Source organism: Bos indicus, chromosome 5 (assembly GCF_029378745.1).
Source record: "Bos indicus isolate NIAB-ARS_2022 breed Sahiwal x Tharparkar chromosome 5, NIAB-ARS_B.indTharparkar_mat_pri_1.0, whole genome shotgun sequence".
In the NCBI taxonomy this organism is placed as follows: Eukaryota; Metazoa; Chordata; class Mammalia; order Artiodactyla; family Bovidae; genus Bos; species Bos indicus.
The window spans coordinates 57,305,465-57,316,924 of NC_091764.1; the positions used below are offsets into that span (position 1 = coordinate 57,305,465).

At 46.2% G+C, this 11,460-nt stretch overlaps 1 protein-coding gene across 1 annotated transcript; it reads right to left on the minus strand.

Moving 5' to 3' along the window:
* Positions 1-3,416: 3,416 nt before the first annotated feature.
* Positions 3,417-10,933, minus strand: PA2G4 (proliferation-associated 2G4). The gene is made up of 13 exons (XM_019961059.2): positions 10,663-10,933; positions 8,744-8,872; positions 8,384-8,489; positions 8,222-8,291; positions 7,875-7,967; positions 6,368-6,431; positions 6,045-6,123; positions 5,785-5,863; positions 5,567-5,700; positions 5,187-5,281; positions 4,956-5,083; positions 4,747-4,800; positions 3,417-4,533 (listed from the first exon to the last, which is right to left on the minus strand). The coding sequence occupies exons 1-13, from the start codon at positions 10,748-10,750 to the stop codon at positions 4,468-4,470; spliced, it is 1,185 nt and encodes a 394-aa protein (XP_019816618.1). The 5' UTR covers positions 10,751-10,933; the 3' UTR covers positions 3,417-4,467.
* Between the last annotated feature and the right edge of the window lie 527 nt (positions 10,934-11,460).

Below are 11,460 nucleotides of genomic sequence, written 5' to 3' on the forward strand. Positions count from 1 at the left end.
CTAGATAGTAGGCATGCAGTCCACACTTTGTACCAGCGTCCCTGGCCTCTGGCTTCCCTTGTTTCTGCTTCTGTGGCTTCCATGGGTGTACAAGTTTACTTGGACCTCTGCCTCATCTTTCTTCTTTTGCGCTTCAGCCTGAAAACCAGACATAAGAATACACCTCGGGCCCACAAACCCGAGTTCAGTCTTTCCCTTCAATCTTAAATGTGCACCCAATACAAGGGACAGGTAAAATCAATCAACACTACGATTCTGTCGTCTTCTGCCCAATTCATGGCTTTGGCCAGTCAATGCTCATAAGTTGTTTTGGATTTCTAAACCAAATGTTCGTCCCAAGTTTTGTCCACTTTGCTCCACTCCCCCCGCGCCCCCCGCCAGTACTAACTACGTCCCAGCATACCTGCGCATTCGCTTCTTCCTCCACTGGCAACCAAGGACAGAGAATAAAACAAGATATCATTAGTTTCAGTAACAAGTTTAGATAGGGATATGAAGAACACTAGGGGAGGCTTCCTCGGTGGTTTAGACGGTAAAGAATCTGCCTGCAATGCAGGAGACTCAGGTTCAATCCCTGCGTAAGGGAGATTACCTGGAAAAGGGAATGGCAACCCACTCCAGTATTCTTGCCTGGAAAATTCCATGGGCAGAGCAGCCTGGCGGGCTACAGTTCACGGGATCGCAAGAGTCGGACACGACTGAGCGACTAACACTTTCACAACTTTCATGAAAAGCACTATTTAGAACCGGGTGGATTCTTGATCAAGTAGGAGGGCTTAGTCGCAGTAAACCACATCAACAATCTGGACTGCCACCTGGATCCCAGACGCAAAACCCCGAGTCCATCAGCAATCTGGACTGCCACCTGGATCCCAGACGTAAAACCCTGAATCCTGCCTGCATGCGCCCTCTCCCACTTTCAGCATCTCTCGCCACAGAACTTACCTACCACCTATTCTGCTTCTCCCCACACAACTTACCCACCACTTATTCTGCTTCTCCTCAAACTATCCTTCCTCTCCCACTAGCTCGTGAGCACAATCTGAGAACCCGGCGACACTGGAACGATGGCCGATTTCCCTTGCCAAGGTCTCCCCAACCAACAGCCAATTCTTACAGCTTTAGCTCACTGGCAGGGACTGCTTACCTTCGCTCTCATGGCGCAGAGGTTTCTACGGGTAAAGAAAAAAAGTCTGCGGTTAGTTTGCTGTAATGATGGTGAGTGCAGAGATCAGATGTTTATGGATTGTAGTCGGAACACGAACACAGCCATCACTAACACTCACCTCAAAAGATGGCGCTAAGGCCGAGAGATCGCCAGGGGCCCGCCTACGGATATTTAATGGAATACTCAGTGTCGTCACTTCCGCTTTCTCGCCCTGGCCATCCCGCCCCCCCCCCGGGGGGCGGGGTAGCCCAAGGGGCGTAACGATAGCTTTTGGCAGTTTGCTGGTGTGTGAAAAGTGATTGAGCTAGGGAAATTCTGTTGGAAATTAGTATTTTGATGTACAAGATTCCTCTCACCTGTTTTATTATGAGGATACCATATTATGTAGATATGAGCACATATTTCCAATAAGAGACCTAGAAGTGCAAAACGAGCAAAGGGTAGCTACTTCCGCCTTCTCTCTCGTTGCTTCATGGGAGTTGCAGTTTTCTGGAGACATCCTCCATTTTACTGTGGATCGAGGCGGACTGTACAAAAAGTCCTGACTTGTTTTACTGGTTTACCTTATTTATTAAGCTAAATATCTGCAGGTTCGAGTTTGGAACTTTCAAAGGTCCTAAGATTGCAATTCAGCGGGGAATTGAGAAAGCTGTTTTACTACAAAAAGAGACCTTTTTTACTGTGGAAAATGAACTCTTTTTGTCCTAGGCAACTGTGGTCTTTCCCTGCAATGCCTGAGGCAGAATATCATAACATTCCTGGCCACAATGCATCTTGTTAGAAGATACTTCAGTGATTCTCCCTCTGCATAGTGTGTGTGGTAAATCGCTTCAGTCGTGTCAAATTAACAAATTAAAGACAGATCTAATTAATTGACAGAAGGAAAGCCCGATCAGCTACATGTATCTTTAGGCACGAATTGTATTTGGTGGTATGACAGCTTCCCAGTATCAAGATATGGTTAGGTCAGAAGCACCTAAAAACGTGTATTATGAAGGATGAAAGAAAACCCTTCATCATACAGACTTCACCTTATTCCCTATAAGATGGATTGAGGCTTGTTATGATTCCTTTTTTTAGTGTTTTCTTTAGAACATTTAACCTTTGTAGTTCTGGAAAATTAGGTTTCTAAATTTCCGACCCTCGTTTCAAGTGCTTAAGTGGTTCTAGTATTGTCACCAATGGACTGTAATGTGTTTGAAAACAAAAATACCACGCCCCCCACCCACGCCAAGATATCAAACCCACTGGGATTTCACCTGTTGATTGCTATGAACTCTTACGAAGAGATCTGTGTTCAGTTTAATTCGTAATTATGTAATGTATCTTCAGGTCAGCAGTAACATAAAAAATGCTCTAATACATGCATTACCCATCAAACCTCAGGGTGGCCTGAAAAAAATGTGTTAACACTTAGGCATTCTTCCTGGCTTCCTAATCCAAGATAATCACTTTGCAGTTTTTTTTTTTTTTGCAATAAACATTCAGTTCAGTTCAGTTGCTCAGTCGTGTCCGACTCTGCAACCCCATCAATCGCAGCACGACAGGCCTCCCTGTCCATCAACTCCCAGAGTTCACTCAAACTCACGTCCATCAAGTCGGTGATGCCATCCAGCCATCTCATCCTCTGTCGTCCCCTTTTCCTCCTGCCCCCAATCCCTCCCAGCATCAGAGTCTTTTCCAATGAGTCAACTCTTCGCATGAGGTGGCCAAAGTACTGGAGTTTCAGCTCTAGCATCATTCCTTCCAAAGAACACCCAGGACTGATCTTTAGAATGGACTGGTTGGATCTCCTTGCAGTCGAAGGGACTCTCAAATGTCTTCAACACCACAGTTCAAAAGCATCAATTCTTTGGTGCTCAGCTTTCTTCACAGTCCAACTCTCACATCCATACATTAAGTGTTCTAAATAGTGTCAGCACTAAGGGCTATGTTTTTATTTCAGAAAACTAGACCAAACTCCCATAGAAAATGAACTGTTAAATCACAAAATCCAGGATTTTTATGTCTTCCCCCAACCCAAGGTATTCAGTATTTTAGAAAACTGGTTCCAGGGATTTCCCTGGCAGTCCAGTGGTTTCGATTCCATGCTTCCACTGCAGGGGGTACAGGTTTGATCCTTGGTTGGAAAACCAAGATCCTGCATGACATGAGGCAAGGCCAAAAAACCCCCCAAAACTGGTTCCAAATGATCACTTCAGCTCACTCTCCCACCACCATCAAATAAGAGCAGCATACAGACACATGATTATGAGCAAATCCAAATTTATTTTAATGCCATGTCATTTTCAATGTGTTTAAAAACCTCATAAGTTAGTGGGAGCCCTAGTTCCCTGGGACAGCATGCCAGAGGTACTGAAAGGTCACCTTTCTCTCCAAACCCCTAGCAATTAATCCAAGTCCACAGCTTCAGAAAGCCAGGAGTTTTGTCTCTTCAGTCTGCTCCTCTGGTTACACATCTTTCTTTCAAGGAAGGGAGGTCAAAATATTTCAAACAGGGAACAAAACCACAGTGGAGCTTCCAGCTCAGGTTTCTAAGATGGAGCAAGGGAAGAACCCCACTGACTTCAAAGAAATGGACAAGGTTGAGATGGATTACTTCTTTACAGCCTTGTGGAGGGAAGAAACACTGTCCTGTAGAACAAAACTGACTACAAAGATTTACAAATGAGGATCCAATTGACAGATGAGAATCCATTGGTAAATGCAGGCTCCAGCTCCTAAAAACGGGAGGGGCCTGGCTCGACAGCCTGGATCATAAAAGGAATCTGCCACATGTGAAGAAAAATAGTCTGAAGAATAGCTCCTCTCTATTTTGAGGCCTGATAAAAGACTTGGGGAAAGTGGGAACAGAGAGAGGAACAAGCCCCAACAGATGGGAAAATGCTGACACTGGAGTGGTATAAAAAAATTTCATCTGAGTTTTTAGTGGTGGTGGCTATGTTAGCCTCCTCCCGTTCTGTTGTAGGGCCATAAACCTTGACCAAGCAGATTAGTAGAAAAAGGCTAGAAAGAGGGGCTTGAAAACGATGGATTTTGACTCCTGATTTTATTATTCAATTTCTCTTTCCTATTTAAAGTAGTCTTCGGTGGCTGGGAAGCCTGGCCTCCCAAGACCAGAGTCAGTTGGAGCTGGTTGTTGTTGGAAGGGGGCTGGGATGGGGGACTGGGAGGAGGACAGGGAGACCCCGCTCTGCTCGCGGTCCTGGGTTGAGAAGTCGAACTGCACTTCACAGAGCCTGGGGTGTGGTGGGAAGGGGATGAGGCAGGAGTGACAAGCTGGGGGGATGGGACCCACCTCAGTCCCCAGCTTCATTCTCTTCTAAAGTTTCCCCACTGGTAGCATTCTCTGCAGTCTTAGAGGCCTACATTCATGGAAAGGAGAGAAGATGTGTCAGTTTTCAATAACTTAGGGTACTGTCTGGGGGACCAAAGACAAGAATATTCCTAATTCTCTAGGTCAGGGCTGAGATGGGGAGAAATAAGGACATATCGACACCTATATCCCCACCATGACCCAGGAAGGTGAATAAAGACGATCAGGTTCACCCCACCAGGGAGGGATGATCATAACAAACCTTCTTTTTTTTCTTTTTCTGGGTTTTCCGACTTGCAGAACTCTGGAGGAGTGCCTACGAAACAGAAGAAGGAAAACAAATTTTGAGGAACATGGAGCAAACGCCAAGTGCTACTCTTGGCACTGTAGCTCTTCTTGGGACTTCCCGTCACTCAGTCCTCACTCCCCAAAAAAGTGCCACGTCCCTGCTCCTTTCCATCACACACTAACCTTGAGCTCTGCATCCTGGACCTCCATCTCAGACTTGTAAAGGTCAGGCTCAAAAGGACCACTGGTTATCCGCATGGGGCCATTGGGCATAAGCAGAACTGTAAATTTAAACTGGGCAACAAATTCACCTATGAGAGAAACAAAGTGTTTTGATAGAATGTCCCCTTGACTTCAAGGAGAAGGGGACCATAATTGGGGGCTTCAAACTACAACTCTCTTCTCAGAACTCACCCTCCTTCTCATAGAGAACATTAAATGGTTGTAGCAGTTCATGTTTGGCGCACTCCACCACACCCATGCGGGCCTTCTTCTCATCTTCAAATGCTCTGGGGAGGGAAAGACAAATTCAGGTATCCTTAACTCCCTGTCATGTCTTACCACTTTGTTACTGTTTTTAAATAACTCCTACCCTCAGGCAGAAATAATGTGTAGGATTGTTTTTACACTACTTCCTATGAGAGGGAGAAAGAAGGCATGCATGCAGGCCAGAGCTACAAGTCTAGGTAGAAGAGGGAAGGAGGGCAAGCGGGGTAGGGGAAGGAAAGAGATCTGGTTGTATGGTCTACGGGTCAGACTATTCCAAGTCCTGTCCTCGCTAAGTGCAGTAGTACCTTAAAGTAAAGGGCATGGCATCAAAACGCCTTTCGACCTCACTGAAGAAGGCACGGGAAGTTTTCATTTTCAGGCCATACTGCTTAGAGGGGTCTCTCTTGTAAATGGTGGTTCTCTGTCCTGCATCCTTGGCCTATAAAAGATCACATCTGATCTAGTGCTCTTGGAACCCACCCGCAGCCTCCCCTCTCTGCCGGCTCTGGTAAACGTTCATCACCTTGCCCTCTCCTGAGCTGACGAGAACATCCACAGCATATACTTCATGTACCTCAAATTCAGCTTTTTCATGGTCCTTCCTAAAAGGAACAGAAAGGGAACAATAAGGAGCAATAAGTGGTTCCTGGAGCTTAGAAGAGAAGGTGGATAAGATTAGTCCAGGTTAGAGGAGACGGTGGATAAGATTAGCCTGGAGTATGGAAGAAGTTCATGACTAGTCTTATACGACAGAAGGTAGAAGATGGGATACAGGGCACCTACTTCTGCTGGTCTGTGGGATTCTGGATAATGGTTTTCTCTCCATCAATGACATGCTGCTTCAACTGGTGTGACAGCATACCTGTAGAGAGGACAAAGCCTGTGGTACCACTCATCTAGAATCCCCAAAGGTTTCCAACCCACCTACCCAAGTAGAACCACGGAGCAGGCAATGAGAGCAAAGTGCCCAGCTATGGAAACTCGGGGCACTGAGGTTTGGGGCTTGGACTATGCCAGAGCCAGGATGGATGCTCAAGGGAACAAAAGTCTTAATTCTGCTAAACCACTCATACTGAGACCCTCAACCCCACTATCTGAAGTCTCACCTTCTATTGGTGTGCAATTAAATGAGTGGGCAACTTTGTTCCAGGCTTCTGTCACTTGTGTGTTCTAGAAGTACAAGATCAAATAAAACGTAAAATACCAGGAGCTAGTAAGTTGTCTACTATGAGAAGCAGCAGCACAAAAGAACTGAGTTCTAATATCCTCCAGCAAATGCAATGATTCTCAGTAATTTTTCATTTCATAGCCCTAGCATCCTACAACCTAGAAATCAAATTTGCATACCATTTTACAAAGCGCTATCACAAAGATGGTCTACTTAGACAACAATTCTGCAAGGTGACTAGTGCCAACAATTCTGTATGGTAATCTACATCCTAATCTGGAGGAGGAAACTGAGGCTCAGAAGGGTTACATGATTTGCTCAAGGTTAAACCAGTTAACCAAAAGAACCTAGTATAAACCCAGGTTTTCTGATCACAGTGTTCAGTCCATGATACCTGGCATTCTAACCTGTTGAAAGGGTCCAGAAAGTTTTATTTTCCCCTCTACCTCTTTCAATCATGAGCTGATCCTCACCTAAATTATAGTTAAGAAAAAAAGGAAAGTGAATTTCCAATCATAGCTATTATTAAACTACATGTCAGGTACTGTGATAATCACTTTATATGGATCATCTCAATCTTCACAACCCTGTGAGAATGAGGCACAATTTAATTTTCCCCACTTTATAGATGAGGAAATTTTGAAGTTATTTCATTTTAAATCAGTAGTGGGTGGTAATGGGATGAGAATCCTGAAAGTCTCATGTCATAGTTAGACAACAGCCACTACATTAATAGTATCTTCCAACAATAGTAAGCATATAAATAATAAAAATAATCAACGTATAAAATAATAATAGCTAACAAAAGGGTTAACTATGTGCCAGGGACTGTTCAAAGTGCTTTATAATAGCTCTTTGATAGATACCACCGCAAGAAAACTACAACAGAGGCTGAAGTAAAAACGATGCAATTAAGTGATAATGGGGACAAATGGATGAAAAGGGTGAAGAGCACAGAGAAAGAGGATGCTTTACGTATTGAACAGGTTCTGAAATCTAAGTGTTAGACAAAGTCTCCACTAGTAGTCTAACATGTTATTGTATGAATTCATGAGAAATTTATGATCCCTGAACTTCCTAATATTGTCTTGCAAGGGTCTTTGGCCTTTCTTTGCCACCAATTTACTGGTACTATTATTATTTTTGTGTTATAAGCTTTTAAAACTTAGTTTTAATATCTGTGTTTTATTGAGCTATCTATCTTAAATTATTTCTGGGAACAATACACATCCAAAACATGGAGCCTCTATAGGCTCCATGAGAAAGGGACCACCCATCCCCTTACAGAGAGCATCACATCACCTAAGGTAGGCACTAAGATTTAACAGCTCTTCGGTTTAAACTCTTTAAACTCTTTAGTTCCTTCTCTTTCAGTATGGAATAGCAGTACATCCTGAATGCATCTTTGGCTCTATCAAACTCTGGACTTGGACTAAACAGCTCACCTGATTTCCAGGTTTGACCAGGCGGAGGGCAGCTTCAGCACAAAGGTGAGCTGCCTTAATGACGTCTGCTTTCCGCCCTGTTACTTGGGTCCCCTGTAGAGGAGGAAACGCAGTCAGTGCCTGCCCGAAAAGCTGATCAGTTAATATCTGTGTGTCCATTATGTATCCAGTGGTCAGGAGAGAAAACACCCTTTCCCCTTTTATTTCTCTAGAGACTCTCAAAACTTAATGTGGTGGTAGTAGGTGAGGATAAGAGGCAGCAGTGGGGGAAAAAAAAAAAAAACCAGCAGCAGTGGGCCCTCCCCAGCTCCCCACTGGCTGAATAGAGTTCAAAGCAGTCCACCTACCTGAGCTACATCAACCACAAAAGTGTGAGCCACATTAGCGATGAAGCCATCCACGTGGACCCCAAGGTCACTGAAAGGCAAGAGCAGAGTACAGCATTAGCAACTGGCACTACTGTGAATGCCGAGGAAAAAGACAAGTGCTCTAAAATGGTTTAAGCTTACATTTTTACCAAGTCACCTTCCTTGAGAATATAGTCCTGGTCGCTCTTCAAAGGGGAGAAGTGACATACACAGTTATTTACTGAAATGCTGGTGGGAAAGGCAATACCTGTAAAGAGACAATCAGCCTTACTGCCCTGCTCGCTCTCTCAGAACCCTCCTGCCCCTCTGAAAAATGAATGGATTTTCTTCAGGGTCTTGTTTAAGTTTGATCAGTCTGGACTGAGTGGGAAACTGAATTCCCCTTGCCATTCCAATTCCAAATATCTCAACCAGTGCTGGGGTAAAGGTTGCATCATTACAATAAAACAGGACTCAATAAGGGTGAAACTTAATTAGTAGGGGATTTTTTTTTTTTTTTACCTTTCTTCATTTCTTTTTCTTTTTTGAAAATCTTCCCCGTTTCTTCCATTATCATGGCATCACCTTTCTCACACAGGCTCAGTACCGACACACCTGAACAGGATGCTTCCACCAAAGACCGAAGTACCCCTGGGAACAGAATCCCATGTATCAGTCCTGAATGTGTTGTCTAAGTTAACGTCCAAGAAACACCTAGAAGTTGGACTTAGGCTTTCTGAGTCCAACTGAGAAATATTCCCTAGTACCACTGCTCTAAGGATAAAAAAAGGAATATGTTTTGCCTCTTAGAATGTACCTGTCATCTCTATAATCTCTACCTTCCTTTCCTTAACTTAAAAAATCCAACACTCCCTCCCCTCCTTTATATAGTGTGACAGCTAGGTATGCACCACCTGTCTCCTAAGGCAAGGGAGACTTTCCAAAGATGATACCTGTGGTATGGTAGGACAGATTTATGAACTTCAAGGGCATTCTCACCAAGATATCCAACACATGCAAAGCAGACTGGAAGAAATTTATAGGCATCAGGGACAACAAGAAGGTAGACATACAATTGCTGACTCTAAGCTGATGTGTTGTTAAATGCTACCTTCTTCCTTTCCAGACACCCCAATTAGGGGGTGTTAGTAATCTCAATTTATGCAGACTTATTTCTTCAAATAACAAGTCAAGAAGACTTAACCTAGGTCCCTGGGCTCAAAGAAGTACGTGACCCAAAAGAGTTTCAAACTGGTAATGGGATTCACAGGTGCCTCAGAAGTTATAAACTGCAAGAGGGAAAATTGTTTTTTCTGATTTAAACCACTACATATCCATTGTGTTACAAAGCATTTATTCTGTTCACCGATACCCTCTCCATGGTCCATCGTGGATTCAGATTTTATTTTTGTGATCCAAGTTTTGGTGATTCTTTGAAAGTTTGAAAAACTCAGATTTTCAGTCACAGGATCAAAAGCATCCTAAATGCCTATCTTTACTGTCAGAACCATTTAAAAGCCCAAAGACAAGCATTTTGTGTCCCCTAACTGGGTTTTTAATTGCAAAGAGAGAAAATAGAAAGCGAGACATCTGCAGAGAGTGCCAGGCAGCTGCTGAGAAAGTCAAGAGCACAATCTTAGTAAGGATGACTTCTGAGATTCTAACTTCAGACTCCCTTTAACAGCACTCCCTTTAACAGGTTTGACTGGCTGGGGTGAGGAGGACCTCAAAACACTCCTAAAGTTGTTAAACACCTAAGATCAAATTAGACGACTAACTAAAGCCAACTCCGCAGGTTGGAGGTACAATGAACAACTTCAAGAACAGTCAAACAAGAGTTATGGGGTGCTCTCTAAAGGTCCCTGAGTTGGCCCTAGAGTAGAAGGCGGCCCCCACCAGGGAAGGAGTTGAAGTAAAGAACGAGACTACAGCAAAGCACGTGGTAGGCAAGCTGGTGTCAGGGACATAGCGGAGGAAGGTAGCCGGCGAGCCGCAGGGGACTTGGCAACACGTGCCGGCCAGGTTCCTGACGGCGGGGAGCCGCGACAAAATAGAAGCGCTTCCTTTTCGAGGTGGTCTCGCTGCCACCAATATCAGAGACAGAAATCTGAACTGAAAGGTGAGGGGCAGGAGGTACACCTCGCCTCCTTACCAACGGCCTAGGGTCGGAGCTGGCCAGGGGCCCAGCTCTGATCTTCTCCCAGCCGCCCTGCCGACCGTCCGCCAGCATCTCCAGGGACTCCAGCCCAGGCCCAGACTCTCGGGTCCCAGGCGCGACACGGAGCCTCCCCACCACGCCACCTCCAGCAGACCTGAACTGGGCCCTCAGTAACCCACAGTGCGTGACCCCACCGCTCCAGCCCTCAGGAGCCAACCCATCACCGTCTCCTTTGACTCTCCCTTCCCAGCCTCGATATCCGGACCCCTGAGGCCGCACTCACGGTTAGCAATGTCGCCCCCCATCTTATACTTGGTCACGACCAGGTCCTCGGCGATAGTTTGCTCCTGTTGCTCGTCCTCGCCCGACATCTTCCCACCACCACTGCAGCCTCGTTTCTCTTGAGTCGCCGCCTCTGTCGCTCTTCTCAGCCACAAGCTGTGGTCAGAACCCCTTCGATCCGCGAGGAGACCGCGAGCAAAAGCGCGAGCAAGCTAGGGAGCGGGAGGGCGGGCGAGAGCGAGAAACTGCGAACGCGCGGGCTGAGGCGCAGGGCATGCTGGGACAACGAGTCCCTCCTACTGCCAGCCCCTAGCCGCCCTCGCGGACTACCGAACTACAATCCCCAGCATGCTTTTCGCGCCCCTAAGCCAGGCCCTGGGGCCTTGCTCTCCGAGAGCCTCGCACGCTGGAATCGCCGAGCACGCTGGGAAGGGTCAGGCTCCGGCGGGAAGGCGGAGCCGTTGGAAAGCACGAGGGGAAGCGTGGTTTCTCCCGGAAAAACCATATCCACCAGGAACGCCGAGCGATAACCCGTAATAGAGAGGGGCGGGGTAAGGGAGGAGGGGCGGAGCTACGGCAGGGAAATAGGTTTGGAGGCTGAGGGGCGGGGTGGAGCCGAAGCGAGTTTGGAGGATCGTAATAAGGGTGGGGAGGTAGGATACGCCCTTCCCTGAGTCCCTGGAGCTGCCGGCGAGACCTGCCGGACCAGTCCTCTAGTCCTCAGGTGCTGGGAGAACCGGGAGGGGCAGAGCGGGTGTGGAAAGAGATCGGGAATCCGGGAAGCAGGGGCTGCTTGGGC

Bases quoted from the DNA above. Each gene is read 5' to 3' on its own strand.
- PA2G4 (XM_019961059.2), bottom strand. From the start codon at position 10,750: ATGTCGGGCGAGGACGAGCAACAGGAGCAAACTATCGCCGAGGACCTG. The intron at 7,968-8,221 runs GTAGGTGGACTG...CCTCCTCTACAG, and splicing joins TTGTGGTTGATGTAGCTCAG to GGGACCCAAGTAACAGGGCG. The intron at 6,432-7,874 runs GTGAGCTGTTTA...TTGTACTTCTAG, and splicing joins TGGTCAAACCTGGAAATCAG to AACACACAAGTGACAGAAGC.